This window comes from Macrosteles quadrilineatus, unplaced genomic scaffold, assembly GCF_028750875.1.
Source record: "Macrosteles quadrilineatus isolate MER2022 unplaced genomic scaffold, UCM_ALF_1.0 Scaffold_1__1_contigs__length_201487025, whole genome shotgun sequence".
NCBI lineage: Eukaryota > Metazoa > Arthropoda > Insecta > Hemiptera > Cicadellidae > Macrosteles > Macrosteles quadrilineatus.
The window spans coordinates 59,442,602-59,457,974 of record NW_026542594.1 but is presented as its reverse complement, the minus strand read 5'-3'; the positions used below and the strand labels follow the sequence as shown (position 1 = coordinate 59,457,974).

Sequence of the window (15,373 nt, the reverse complement as noted above, 5' to 3'; positions counted from 1 at the left end):
ATCCGGCTTACTTGACAGAGGGGGACCAAATCCTGCTCTGCTATAGTGTGTGTTTTGACCCATGACCCAGTGACCTCGTCACCACCTGACCATCAACCCCTGGTAAGGGAGTCCCACATGTTACACTACAGTGCATAGCCATAGCGTGGTGTCAACATCAAAACTTGGGGCTTAAGGATTTGCATAAGAAAATATATTTAGTAGATGAATTTTTCAGAATGGCTTTCTGATATCTAGAACCAACATACAAAACTAACAATGTATATGAACGCTGCTACTATAGTCCTATATTTTTCAGTAATTCAATCCATTCTTTGAGACAGCGACATACTCTAAGATGCGTACTTGATGCAGAATATAATTGAATAATAAGTGTACTTTCTAGATTTGGTACTGACTGGAGATAAGCTGTTCTAGGCCAGGGATCATTTATTAATGATCACCGCAATGATAAAAGACAGTTGGATCCAGTTTTGAGCCATTGACTCAGAATAGAGATAGAACCTTTTATAGATATGATAAAATAACCTTTTATTTTCATGATCAAATCTGACCATGTTTTATCTAATACGAGCAATGTTTGTATGTATGTTTGCACAAAGATCTCAAAAACGGCTCCGATGATTTTCTTCAAATGTTGTAAGTAGTTTATTTCTGGACTAAAAACGAGTTTACTGCAGTTAGAACTGCCAACAAAAATCTAATTACGTAGAAAAATTAAACTGAAAATCACATTTATTTAACATTAGTCTTATGGGTTGCTAAGTAACAATGTTGGTTGAATTAACAAGGAAAAAGTAAACAAAATACTTGTAAGTTAGTTGTCTAGCCACAGTATACTAGCAAATTATAAATACAGTACAAAAGGAAAAACATCAGTTGTTACTATTGAGCAAAGATTATACTGAAGATTACTCGATACATTGTAGCAGGACTTTTTTTATCTATGATTATAATAAAGACAAGCAGTCCGGATTGAGGGAACTGTTAATGCCAATAAGATTAAGGTATCTGCAATCCTAAAATGCTGCGGGAAGGGAGGGAAACAGGTCCGCGACGTAGGAAGTGGTAAAGGAAGTAGTAAAGGCGAGCAGTCCTGAGTGTGGAAACTGTATATGACGATTATATTAAGGAATCTGCAATCTTAAAATGCAATGGGAAGGGAGGAAAGCAGGTCCACGACATAGGAAGTAAAGGCGAGCTGTCCGGAGTTTGGGAACTGTTAATGACGATTAGATTAAGGAATCTACAAACCTAAAATGCCGTGGGAAGGGAGGAAAACAGGTCCGCTACGTAGGAAGTGGTGAGGGAAGTAGTCAAGGTGTGCTGTACGGAGTGTGGGAACTGTTTATGACGATTAGATTAAGGCATATACAATCCTAAAATGCTATGGGAAGGGAAGGAATCAGGTCCGCGTCGTAGGAAGTGGTGAAAGAAGTAGTAAAGGTGAGCAGTCTGGAGTGTGGGAACTAATGGGGATTAGATTAAGGTATCTACAATCCTAAAATGCTATGAGAAGGGAGGAAAACAGGTCCATGACGTAGGAAATGGTGAAGTATGTAGTAAGGCTAGCAGTGCAGAGTGTGGGAACTGTCTGTGGCATTTATGTATTTGCAATTCTAAAATAGTATAGGGAAGGAGGGCAAACAGGTCCACGACGTAGGGAGTGGTGAAGGAAGTAGTGAAGGTGAGCAGTGTGGAGTTTGGGAGTGGATTAATGTATCTGCAATACTAAACTGCTTTCAGAGTACACTAATGATTTCCCCGAGCAAAGCTTGGTCCCCATGTACTATGGTTAATTTCGTCAATAATTCCCCATACATTGCAGTTCCATCAACTCAATTTCTATAAATCAAGCTACGGCCCCGTTCAGCACGATGTTTCTGAAAACACCAAATTAACCAATCATATTATACCACCAAAAAACATAATACCGTAAATACTTTTATGTATGAGTTAAAAAAATAATTATTTAATAAAGGCTTTGAGCTGTTTTTAACATCTAATGGCTTGAAAAATAAACTAAATTGTAACCTGTTCATAATATAGTATGAACAATAACACTTTTGTAATTTATTCAGTTTGGATATGTTTCAGCCAACATATCCAATGCAAATAAATGTAATAAATGTAATGCATAGTTTATAGCTCTACTAATGATATCAGTTAATTATGGATATAATGTCGGTTGGGCTCTAAACCAGAGAGAGGATTCTGTGCTCTCTGCTCTAAACTCAACTGTCAGATCAAGAAGGTATGTAGAGGAATATTTAGCTCAGTTAATCACGAGAAGTAGAAAATATAGAAACTATAGAATAATACCCCCGCTGCAGCAAACCTGAGGACTAAGCGAATTTCCATTTGTCCGAATTGATTTTCAGTTAAATATATTTTAATAACATTAGGTTTAACGAGTACCTAGGTTTGCTGCTACAAGGAAACTAATAAAGTGTGTTTTTGAGTAAAATATTGATAGCTTAGTACAAAATAAATAAATTTGCCAAGTTTGATCAAAATATATCCATAAACAAGCAAACTACAACATTTGACAATATTCTCCATAAGAATAACATGGGAATTTGAAATTTACAATTTTGTTAATTTTCTACGTTACTAATAATTGAACAAAAATACTTTTATATACTAAATTATTTGTTTTTCTAAGCTCTTTAAAAAGGTCTAAAGAGAAATCGGAAAATTTTGTGTTTTGAGGGTCAAAAGTGAGAAAAACCAATTTTTACCCCATAAAACCCCCCGTAAAGCCCCTTTCCCATGGTCCGATCGTGCTGGTTCGCGAACTCATTCAAGTTTATCCCGCTTTACACCTTTAAACCAAATTTCATCAAAATCGGACCAAAATTACTCAAGTTATCGCGTTCACGGACGTGATATATATAAGTCTGTATATATATATATATATATATATATAGACTTATATATATATACATATATAAAAATTTTAACGAATGGTGTTTTTGGCCTCTGGGGACATCAAAATGAAAAAGTAAATCGGTCCCGAGTCTAGGTCTTACCGTGCCACCTACGGTAATAGCTACTTCCCTATAGGGAAATTCGCTAAAACAAAGTGTGTTTGATAGAAGGTGAATAATGGAAATATTTCAATTTAGATAAACATATACATTGACATTTTCACTTGCATATAATTCCATAAACATTGTATAACAATTCTAATTAGCTTATTTTAAAATGTAAAATATTTTTTTAAATAAATTTTACAATAGGCTATTTTAGAATTTACAAAATACTCAGTAATATATTTACTAAATATTTTACAATCTATTATATTATTAATCAAATTTTATGTAAACGGTTAAGGCCATTTACCAAATAAAAATATAGCATGGCACATTATGGCACATCAAAATTAAGCTTAGAGTGTGTAGATTTGCCGAAAAGTATTTATATGGACAAACTTCCTAAGGGCTCTGCCCCACAGGCTGATTTCCAAAGGGCTACGCCTGGCATGCTTTTAAGGTTTAGATGATTTAATTTAATTTAGTTAATGAAACAGCTGGTCAATACAATGAACTGATGTTTGTTTATTTACTCGAATAAGATGTTTGTGATGCTTTATGTAGATTGAGGAGGGCTATGTTTGGTTTTAAAGTGAGGTTGTGTACGTTTTGTAAAGTATTGCTCAAAGTTTCATTTTTTCATTTATATTGTAAGCTACGTGAAGAGGAATGAATAAAATTAAAGGCAATGGTGAAACATGTAATTCATAAAGCATCAATATTATGAAGCAATAAATTGATGCTATTGCTACACTAAGGTATGTTGTGCTAAGAGATCTATTAAAGTCAAAAGTAGGGGTTTGAAAGAAAGTAGGTTTACACTTTGAAATCAGTTTATATTTTCAAACTAAATCATAGAGTTGCTGTATTTTAAAACACACATCAGCACCACGTTAATAGCTCTATAGGTCACATTTTCTTCCCGTTGCAAAGCACGGGTATAGCAGCTTGTACATATATAAAATGTATAGTTTATATCAAATTAATGTTCAGTAAACATTTTGTACACTGTTCATTTGTGTCATCGAGCTGGTTATGTGTTTATTTTTAATGCTAGACATACCCGAATCATTTACCAAACAATCTTTTCAAAATCATCTTCTAATAAACAAATTAGAAAATAATGATTCAACCTCGGCAATGAACTTATTTCTGAAACAAAATGTGTCTTATCTTTTAGGGTTACACTGCATAATATTTTAAAGTTGTTTTTACTGAATCCTTCAGTTAAAAAAAATATATAGGGTACACAATACAACCGGGAATACTAATAAAACACAGTCAATACAGACATTAAACACTCCAGCTTACAAACCCTTACCTTAGAGAATGTGTTTCTGGCATAGTGCATGATGGAGTCATAGTCATAGGGAAGACCCAGAGAGTTAACCTCATCTTCTGTCAGTTTGTTGAAGTTGTACTCTTGTCCTAAAAAAAATTTAATCACAATTAAAACCCACACAATCCCTATTACTAATTTGGATGAGGACGCACCTGGTCATATTTAAACCTAAACTAGTGTGCATGTTGCTCGAATTCGAGCAATTGCAAAGTATTACAGGAGTTATTTCAAAACGAATAAAAGGATGAGCATGGACATGGGAGTGGAAAGCATTGTCTAGCTTTGTACCTAACAAGGACCAACAGATCTTCAGCTATTTATTGCAAGTCCAATGATCTAGGACAGCTGGGGGTAGTTTCAAACCAACAAAAAATGTCCGACTCAGGATCAAAAATAGCTTATTGTACTAAGTTTAACCTTTACGTTAAGAACGCTGTATGAAGGAAAAGATGATACCTGCCATGATGTTGTCCCGCACAATCTGTACGTGGTTGTCGCGGTCAGGACGTGTGTGTTCGTGCCAGAACCCGACCACGTGGCCCAACTCGTGCACTACGATGCCGAACTTGTCGCAGTTCTTGCCGATGGAGATCGCCTGCGGTCCGTTGCCGCGCTTGCCCACGAACGAGCAGCATCTGCAAACAGGTGACAACACTGGTAACGGCGTCGTCCTCAAGCGTGTAAAGCACAGTGTAGATGCACTATTGTAACGTAACTACAACTACTGTTTTGTCTCACCCGCACGGGCGCTCCGTGAACACTATATAGTTGGGGTGTTCTGGAGCGTTTCTCTCCACAAACTTGACGCAAGTGAAGTTCTCCCAGTGCCTCATCGCTTGTTTGAAGAGCGCCTTGTGTGCGCCGCTGAAGTTGCCGTCAATCTCGTACGGGATGACGCCGTAGTCCCAGACTCGTTCCTTCCTAGCGGTGGCGGCGCGCGCGACACGACGTCGTGGCGTCATCAGCTGACTAGGAGCCTCCGTCGGCGCCGGCGTGGTCTTCTGTCGACCCTCCCTGCAACAGACAAAAGACATGGTACGTCATACTATGGATCTTAATAAGAGCCCCTATACAGTAATTAAAACCTATCATATCCCATTTTCAACGTAAGATAAATATTTTTCACTTTACTAATCAATAAAGCATGAGTAAATTATTGTCTTGCGTTCCTCAGCGTATTATAAATAATTTTGAATGAATTCATGAACTCATTAATGATTAAGAAATTAAATGTTTCTCATCATATTGGTACAAATGTCGTCTCGACCATTAAATATAATACTTGTAGAGGCAGTTATATACATACAAGTATCGGGTACATTCTAGTATTCGTGGGTACAATTCGACGTTTCAACAATACAACAATTAATTAATTATTAACATAATGTTATTTTGTTGCCAGAAATCGTTAATAATATACGTTATCCCAACAAAAAAAATAAATTTAGTAACTGATGAAACAAAACTTGTGACGAAAAAACTTGCACCATCTGAACTGTATTCGTACATAATATGTAAACTCGCCGCACCCGATGTGGTAGATATGCAGTGATTCCGGTTTATGGTTTTGTGGAACAGAAATACAAAACATGACAACTGTTGGTTTCCGACAATATAGGCCACAGTTCCATCCCCGCTTTTGTGATCTCGACACCTGACGGCTTTCGTGTGACAGTCGCGGTTTGGCCATACACTTTGTGAGGGATTTATTTATTATACCATACATTCTCCCATCTCGATGACCATGGTAACACGAGGTTCAATCCATTCCATTATTGGCTAAAATAGTTACTAAAGTATCAATCCAGTTTATATTTCTGTCACAGTTATGATGTATTCCACATTACTAAAACTGAGCACAATATGAGATTTCATAGATTACAAGAAAATAGTTGTATTGCTTGAAGATGTTACTGCTTGACTGAATCAGCTTCAGCTATGATCAGTTTCATTATTTTTTATACATGTTTTTTTGTACTTTCAAAGATGAAACTATTTTAAAAGCACATATCTTAGTGAGGGTACACTCGTCCTTTTTGGTATGGAGCATTGAGGTAATGTTTACTTTTTCAAACCAAACAATACAAGAAATTATATAAATCTCATAAAAATAAATTTGAAAGTTCAAAGGCGTGGGCAAAATACTCATCCAAATGGAAACCATCCAAAGGCCGCAGTTAAACATCAATCATTTTTATTAATGCGATTGGCTTTACCACTAGTCCATGATTAAATAAAAACTTATCAAAACACGCTTTAAAGTCTGAGGCTTACGAAGATTTCGGAGCTTTGATCATGAATAAAGTTAGGATGTCCACTGGATAGTTTACAACTTCACCAAAAGCATTAAAACTCGCAAACAAAGTATTATGATCAACTAACGTTGGTATTTTTTTTTTTAGGGAGAGGAGGTAAAATAAGGAGGAGGTAATATATGTTTTTGTAATGCTTTTACGCACACTGGTATCCAGTATGTAGTGAGATACTCCTGAGCTTATCAGGATAACTCACTAAAACCCCCCCTCTACTCTGTTGGACACAGACCTGGGATTGTTTGAAAACGTGTGACCTAAGCCCTCAGGGCTCGCACCGTTTCTGACATTAAATTTCTTTACGACCTAGACTGCATCGTGGTCAAGCTCTAGCTTCTTGGTGCGGAGAATACCCTGGACAAAATGCGACATACAGGTCCAATTGTCCTCTCACGTCATCATCGGAATGACCGTGTCCACCGTCAACTGTTCTACATGTTGTTGAGCCTCCAGGCAGAAACCTTCCCAACGCTGGCAGCGGAAGAAGGCGTGCTCCGCGTCGTCGGGAGTGTCTGGGCAGTAGATGTAATCGGGTGACACGGCTTTGTCCATCCTAATGGATCAGTCTCCTTGTCCAGCGTTCCCGCGTCTCCTGTTCCCAGCTCTCCTGCCAGAGCTGGTAGGTGCGGTTGCGCGCCTCCGTTTTTGCATGGTTCTCCCCACGTCGCTGACAAATCGCTTTCCCCTCCACGCCAAAAGTTAGACGGGGATTACTCCAGCAACCACCAAGATGGCGGGTTCAGATACTGTTCGGTAGGCGGATGCTACCCTGAGTGCTGCCTGACTCAGCACTCTGGCGAGCCGCATCCTATACGCCTCCTTATTGAGCGCGTCTGCCCACACTTCTGCATCATACAGGAGTACATACTGAACTGCAGACATCAACAGCCTTCTGCAACTGGAACGAGGACCTCCAACATTGGCCATTAACCGGCTAAGAGAAGAAATCACCTAAGCGGCCTTGTCCGCAGTACGGAATATCTGGTCCCGCCAGCTGAGCTTAGTGTCCCCCATGACACCAAGGTACTTGGTAGCACGAACGGTTTGGACTTTGATCCACCCTCAACGGCACAATGGTGTCAATCCGCTTTTTGGTCAGAATCCCGATCTCTGTTTGTTCAGAGCGAGTGAGAGACCGTGATCTGCCATCCATGCGTTTATAGTTTGCATGACTCGGTTTAATTCTAGCTGGGCCAGATCAACACTACGAGCAGCTATTAAATCCGAAATATCATTTGAGTACCCAACTAAAACGGTTTAATCAGGCATTTCAGACCCGAAGAGGCAGTCGTAGGCAATGTTCCAGAGGTCCAGGTCGAGTATGGAACCTTGGGCAGCACCAGAAGTGACACTCATCGTCCGCGGGCCTTCTGTAGTATCATACATGAGGAGGCGGAACCGGAGGTAATCCTCTATAATGCGCATGAGGTATGCCGAGACGTGGAATTGTTCTACAGAGCGTCCAGCATATCGTTGGTATTATGAGAGGTACCAACTTACTAATTAAACGTTAAGTAAAATATAAATAAAATAACAAAGATCATAGGCCGATATAATGTTACCAAATTTCTAAGCATTAGAATGTTATATTTTAAGATGTCATGAATTATTTCATCAGACTGTAAATTTTTCCAACTATGTTGGAAATTTCCTAAAAAAATTTCCAAAACCTATGCTCTCGTACAAAAATAAACGGACATACAGTATTTTAAAAATAAATTTTAAATAATAACAACGGTTGTGATGAAATGTAAAGACAACGCCACACAAGTAAATTCGAGATGAAAAGTTATAAAACATTTCCAAATGGCTGTTACAACGGACGCTACATATTGGACAGTCGGTATTTTCATTACAACGCCGCGGCAACAGTTGATGGGATGGAGATACGTAAACAAAAATAAATACACGACACCTGCCACTAAACAAACCTCCCCATCGCCCTCTACGTATACACATCGCCTCTCGCTACCTACACACTTCAACACGCTATACACATACACTACGCTACTTATACCCTCAAACCGTCATACACACCATACCTCGCACTATATATCCCTCACATCTATACTACACATATCATATCTCGCTTTACATATCACGCCTCGCTTATTATATTCCTCACCACGATAATAATTTCCTCCAACACATAACGTCTCGCTACATATATCTTTCACATAGATCGCTACACACATCCGTACCTAGCTAAATACATCTCTATACACAAAACGTCTCGCTGTATACATCCCTCCCATCGCTATACACATCATACCTAGTTAAATGTATCCCTGACATAGCTATACACATAACTTCTCATGTAGCTAAATACAACTAACCGAGAAATAATGAAACATTATAGGCCTAATGTAAATTTTAGTTAAAGATAATCGCCTGCAATGTGGGTGGACATCATCTTTAAATATTGAGTATGTTGAGTCAAAACTCATCCTAGAGCCGACTTAAAATACGTGAGCTTGACTATTACAAAAGATTACTTTATTAAAATTATTTCATTTTTTTAATTCAGTTGTAGCAATTGAAATATTTAATTTAAAAAAATTAATTACAAATATTAATAAAAAACTAGCAAAATTTTAATAATATAGATTATTTACGAATAAAGTTGATAGTTTCTGAGTTAAGCAAAATATTACAAAAATCAAAATTTCCCCACATTTTTATCATTTTAGCAAATTTTTCATATAGGGAATAAGCTATTACCATATAGTACTCGTGGTAAGACCTGGACCCGGGTCCGATTTACTTTTGAACGGATGGTATTTTTGGCCTCTAAGGACCTGAAAACGAAAAGGTGAAAAAGTGATCTGATTTCGATTAAATTTGGTACAAACGTGTAAACCTACATTAATTTAAACGAGCGAACCAGCATGATCGGACCATGGGAACAGGTTTTATTGGGTGAAAATAAATTTTTCCCATTTTTGACCCTAAAATCATAAAATTTTGTAATTTACTTCAATACCATTTTGTAAGGCTCAAAAAACAAACAATTTAGTATATTTAAGCGTTGTCATGCGCGTAGTAGTTACGGAGAAAATTCCATATAAATTTAAATTTAAAATTTCTTATGTTATTCATATGGAGAAAAACAAAACTTGTTGTAGTTTGCTTTTTTTGTGAACATATTTTGATCAAATTTGGAAAATGCATTTATTTCATACTAAAATATTTAACATTTTACTTGAAACACTTTTTTACCCACCCTGTCACAGCAAACCTAAGTACTCGTTAAACTAGTGCTAAGTTATAAATAGGGAATAAATGTGAAATTTAAATTATATATTTAAGTGTAAATCCAATTAGGCAAATGGAAATTTGCTTAGTCTGCAGGTTTGCTGCGGTGGGGGTATTTTGCCAAAGTTTTGTCACAAATTTTTGTTAGCAAACCTCAGACTCACACTCGTTAATTCATCACCCTAAAACACATAATAAATACAAAAAATCAAAGCTACCTCACAACTTTCTCGCTAGGAGAACATCTAAAAACAAATTTACTGGATTATTTATAGTGCGTTTGAAGTCGGTTGTTTTTTACAAGAATAAGTTATACTTTTTAGCGAATTTCCCATATAGGGAATAAACTACTACCCAAACAGTTCATGATTAGTACTCATGGTAAGACCTGGACTCGGGACAGATATTTTTTCGTTTTGAGGTCCCTAGAGTCCAAAAACACCAAAATTTCACAATTTCTTTTCAAACCATTTTGTAGACCTTAAAAAAATAATTTAGTATATTGAAGCGTTATTATGCGCTTAATGATTAGGGAGAAAATTCAAAAAATTGTTAAATTAAAATTCCCATGTTATTCTTATGGGGGAATAAGTCAACTGTTGTAGTTTGCTTGTTTATTGATATATTTTAGTCAAATTTGGCAATTTTGATTATTCCATACTACTAAGCTATCAAAATTTCAATAAAAAACACATATCAATACCTTCCCTGTTGCATCAAACCTAAGTACTCGTTAAACTAATTTTATTTAAATAGGGAATAAATGTGATATTTTTAACGATACATTTTAGTGTAAATCCAATCAGGCAAATGGAAATTCGCTTAGTCTGCAGGTTTGCTGCGGGTATTATCTTATTGGTGCTGTTGCTTTATACGTATGTATGATATTAAGCTTGTAGTCACATTAATTGGATTCAACTAAACTGGATGTGTACACGGGTAACAATTAACTTAATCAGCAATTTTTCAGGTGATTATAAGCCCAAAAGAGTTATTATCACCAAATTACTATTACTAATACTAACGGTTGTTATGAGTAGACAGCTTTTACTATTCACACAAAGTAGTGTCATGAATACTGTAAATACGGATTGGTGACGGGTGACTGGTGGCGTGTATTTTCCATCATCTGCGGATAGCTGGGGGCGAGGAGATATTGGACTTGGATCCAATACCCTGAAGTGGCACGACACTACGACCTCAACGACAGCAATCCGACACGTCCTCTACACAGATAATCCAACCATATCTCTCTCCATCACAAACTGAATTTCAATCGCTAAAAATATAAACCTATAAATTGCGTTGGTTTTTATATGCATTATGCTTTCTAAGCAACTAATATGTTTTATGTATTTTCAAGAGTAAATATATGAAATTATTCATTCCTTTGTTTGTACTCTTTATACATCAACATAATTGCAAAAGTAATTGCATATAACTACTTAGCTAAAGATAAATTATGATCGCGTGTAAGTTTCAAGTAAACGTTAAGAAACATGTTCCAATTTTGTATTGCTGGATTTGAATGAAGTACTGTTACAACCGTAGCAGCCTAAGTACTGCTTGATATTGTAACTTGGCGCTACGGAGGAAGCAGCAATCATCGTGATACTGTGACTAAGATCAGTTGTTTCATTAGCCAGGAGCATTTATTAAAAATCCAATCTGCTATAAATTAATATTTGTCGATTAGGTCTATTGTTTTATTTTATAAGGCTCTTACAAAGTTCAACCAGAGAGTACCTTGTGTAATAGTTTTATGGAAGGTCGTATAATGAAAATTATACTAATGAAATGTTGAATAATAATTTATAATTTCCGGAACTAATTTTTTTTTTATAGCAAGGCACCCCTTGTGACATATCAAATAAAAGAGCACGAAAAAGGAAAATGTTTGGTGAAAAAATATTTGTATTTAGCTTATAAATTTGTGAGTTATTTCACCCCCTTTCTCTCCCTTCCCTTAACTTAAAATTTTGGAATTGCGAGATATCCCAATTAATTAAAAATGTTCTTTTTTCGTGCTCTTTCATTTGATATGTCACAAGGGATATCTCGCAATTCCAAAATTTTAAGTTAAGGGAAGGGAGAGAAAGGGGGTGAAATATCTCACAAATTTATAAGCTAAATAGAAATATTTTTTTCACAAAACATTTTCTTTTTTCATGCTCTTTTATTTGATATGTCACAAGGGGTACCTTGCTATAAAAAAAAAATAAGTTCCCGGGAGGGGGGATATCGCACAAATTTATGAGCCATTTTAAAATGTTTTTCACTAAACATTTTCTTTTGTCGTGCTCTTTCATTTGATATGTCACAAGGGATATCTCGCAATTTCAAAATTTTAAGTTAAGGGTAGGGAGAGAAAGGGGGTGAAATATCTTACAAATTTATGAGCCGATTTTCAATTTTTTTTACCAAACATTTTCTTTTTTCATGCTCTTTCATTTGATATGCCACAAGGGGTACCTTGCTATTAAAAAAAAATTGGGGCCAGGGGGGAAGGGGGGAATGTGAATGTAACGTTGAATTCAAAACAATTGGGCCCCCTACGTCAATAGATGATTCCCGCAAAGTGCATATTTCTATCTATTGCGGTTTTTACATAAATAAAGATGCAAGTTAAAAAAAACACCCTGTATATTTTGTAAAGAGATAATACCCATATGAGCGATGTAATAAGAAACACTGAAATAGTATATTTCGTACCTAGGGCCGAAAACGAGGTTTTGCCGGTTTGAGATAGTTTTTAAGTTCGAAACGAAGTCAAGAACATAAATCGATCGAGAGCTGCAAAACCATTTTCGGTCCATGGTACGAACACTATTTTTCACCACACTACTACTATTCACAATAATAATAATGAAAACTGATAGTCAACGCAACTTTAAGGTTATGTGAAGAAGTAATTATGTGTTAAGTAATATGTGTTAAGTAATTTCAGGAATCAGCAAAAATAATAACCAATAAAGAGTTGCTAGGCAACGGTGAAAAAAAAACAATTCTATTTCAATGCTATTAATACTGTTTGTGTAATTAATATGCAAGCGGACAGCTGATTTTGCGGCCCCGCGATGTAAAAACCTGCTCGGTCCCCAAATTACGATGACAGCTGGCATGGCCAGCAAAACGTAACTTTCAGCGGGTCTGACTTAGGGGAGGTACAAATGAGGCATTTAGTTCAAAATTCCTCCATGAACAGCGCTGTAGTAGAGAGCACTTTGGCAATGAAGGTTTACTAATCGCAAAAATAATTCTGTTCATAAAATAAAATTATAAATGCCTAAAATTCAATTTTATTATTTTTTAATTATACAATTAAACTATCATAACCTAACCGAACTAACCAAACTTGCTGATAAAGAAATAATATAACAAAAGTTTAGTAATCGGAAAAATAATTCTGTTTATTAAATAAAACTAGAAATTGCTCAATTAAAATTTTATAATGACTTAATAATAAAATTAAACTGTAATAACCAAACTAAACCAACCAAACTTGCTGATAATAAAAAAAATCTTGGACATAAAGTTAATGCTACCAGTGGGATTCGAACCCGGGACCTACAGTATATCAGCCCGGCACGCTAACCGTTAGACCACCGAGGCCGTTGGCTACCATTCGTTTTGTTAGGGTAATGGCGTTCCCTCAGCTAATAAGAAGCCCTCAGATGTCATCGTAGCCTCTTCTATACCTCCCCTGAGTAAATACCACTTTCAGCCACCAATTAACGTATGTAATACAGCAAAAAACATCATAGTGTGGTGTAATAGCTATTTACATTACAAGTGTAGTAAGAGCGTTTTTACATCACGCAGGTGAATGTTGTGCAACGAGCGAAGGCGAGTTGCATAATTCACCGAAGTGATGTAAACACGCTCTTGCGTAACGTGTAACGTACACGATTTTACCTGACCCGACAATATTCAGGAGGTTACGAGCAATATGCTTCATTATCAATTTCACTCATCTTCTAACAGTAACGTTCATTTACAAACAAAAGCTAGGTTAGGAAAATTCTTCAAAGCATAACAATAAAATTCAAACACACAGCTGATTTCTAGCGTTGAATGTCGTTGGCTCCATAGAGGTATATTTTTTAAGTTATCCACTCAATGTTATTTAAATGGGTTTCATTACATCACCGAGTGAGTTTTTTTCAACTTTACATCACTCGAGAAGTAAGGAAGTTGTATACATCACGCTTGGGATAGGGAAGTTTAACATGGCGGGTTAGGTAAACTTATTTACATTGTTGAGTTGTCAAATAGATAATCGATAAACTATTTAAATTTTAAATGTTACTAGCAGCAAAAACTGGAGTTGCCCAGGTTAACATAAAATTCACAATAATGGTAATAAAATATGTTTTTTTATTGATTAGGCCTAATACAGTATCTTGAAATTAACTGGTTCAAGCGATCAGTATCTCGAATGAAAGCCTTTATTTCTGAGTATTTTAAGACAAAGACATATAAAAAAAATAAAATAAAAATTGACTTACGTATCATTGATATAAGATAAATAATAAGATAAATAATTATCTTTGATTCGTGATTCAGCAGCGTGCATCAGGTACGTCCGATCTTAATAATCAAAATAGCCCAAATGAAAGCTGATATTTCACTGAGGTAGACCAAAACATATAGGATATTGTAATTAGAACTGGTGAAATAGATCTTTAACTGAATATAAAAAATTGAAGAAAATTCTAATACATGTTTTTTTGGTCGGGTAATACAGTAGATAAATGAATGCTGACGCTTGATGGTCAATCTGTACTTTCATAACTTAAATTTTAGGCCAAAATTATGAAAATCGGTCAGGTAAAAAAGCCAATCGAACTCGGAAAAGAAAACCTAAATGTAACTCCTATAAGAAATGGACCGGGAAGAAGTTGCTTATGTGCTTAACTCGAAATATACGTCAGGTAAATGAATGCCTACGCTTGATGGCAAATCTGTGCGTCCATACCTTTCATTTAAGACTAGAATTATTATGAAAGTCGGTCGGGTAGAAGAGCCGAAACAACTCGGAAAAATCCAATATTTGAGCGGAGCGAGCGAAGCGAGCGAAGCTCTTATACGTCGACTTTTATGCATTTCGTAATACGCAAGCTCCTCCTAGACGGCTGAATCGATCGTTTTCAAATTTTGGATGGTGATAAAGACCATATCGGTGAGTGCCAACATCTATATGGCGTTAAAAATAACTCTCAGGAATCCACCCCACTGGGTCTCAAAGTTTCAATGTAATCCTTATGGAAACAGTATTTGACACATAAACAAAGACATATGATCAGCTGTTGACTTTTAAATGCAGTAGATAAATAAATAGCTGATAGCATTATTCCACAGATATTAGAACATAAACGGTGGTTTGGATCATAAAATAATCAAATGACGACACTAACTTGAGGTCCGTG

The 15,373-nt window shown here is 36.1% G+C and overlaps 1 protein-coding gene across 1 annotated transcript in view; it reads right to left on the bottom strand.

Annotated features, from left to right (window-relative positions):
* The window catches only part of LOC128983226 (tolloid-like protein 2), an 83,846-nt gene that overhangs the window by 41,519 nt on the left and 26,954 nt on the right, over window positions 1-15,373 (bottom strand). The window contains exons 3-5 of the mRNA XM_054402448.1: window positions 5,116-5,391; window positions 4,834-5,012; window positions 4,357-4,463 (exon numbers count right to left, since the gene is read on the bottom strand). Coding sequence (XP_054258423.1) covers window positions 4,357-4,463; window positions 4,834-5,012; window positions 5,116-5,391 — 562 coding nt within the window. The remainder of the gene's footprint in view (window positions 1-4,356; window positions 4,464-4,833; window positions 5,013-5,115; window positions 5,392-15,373) is intronic.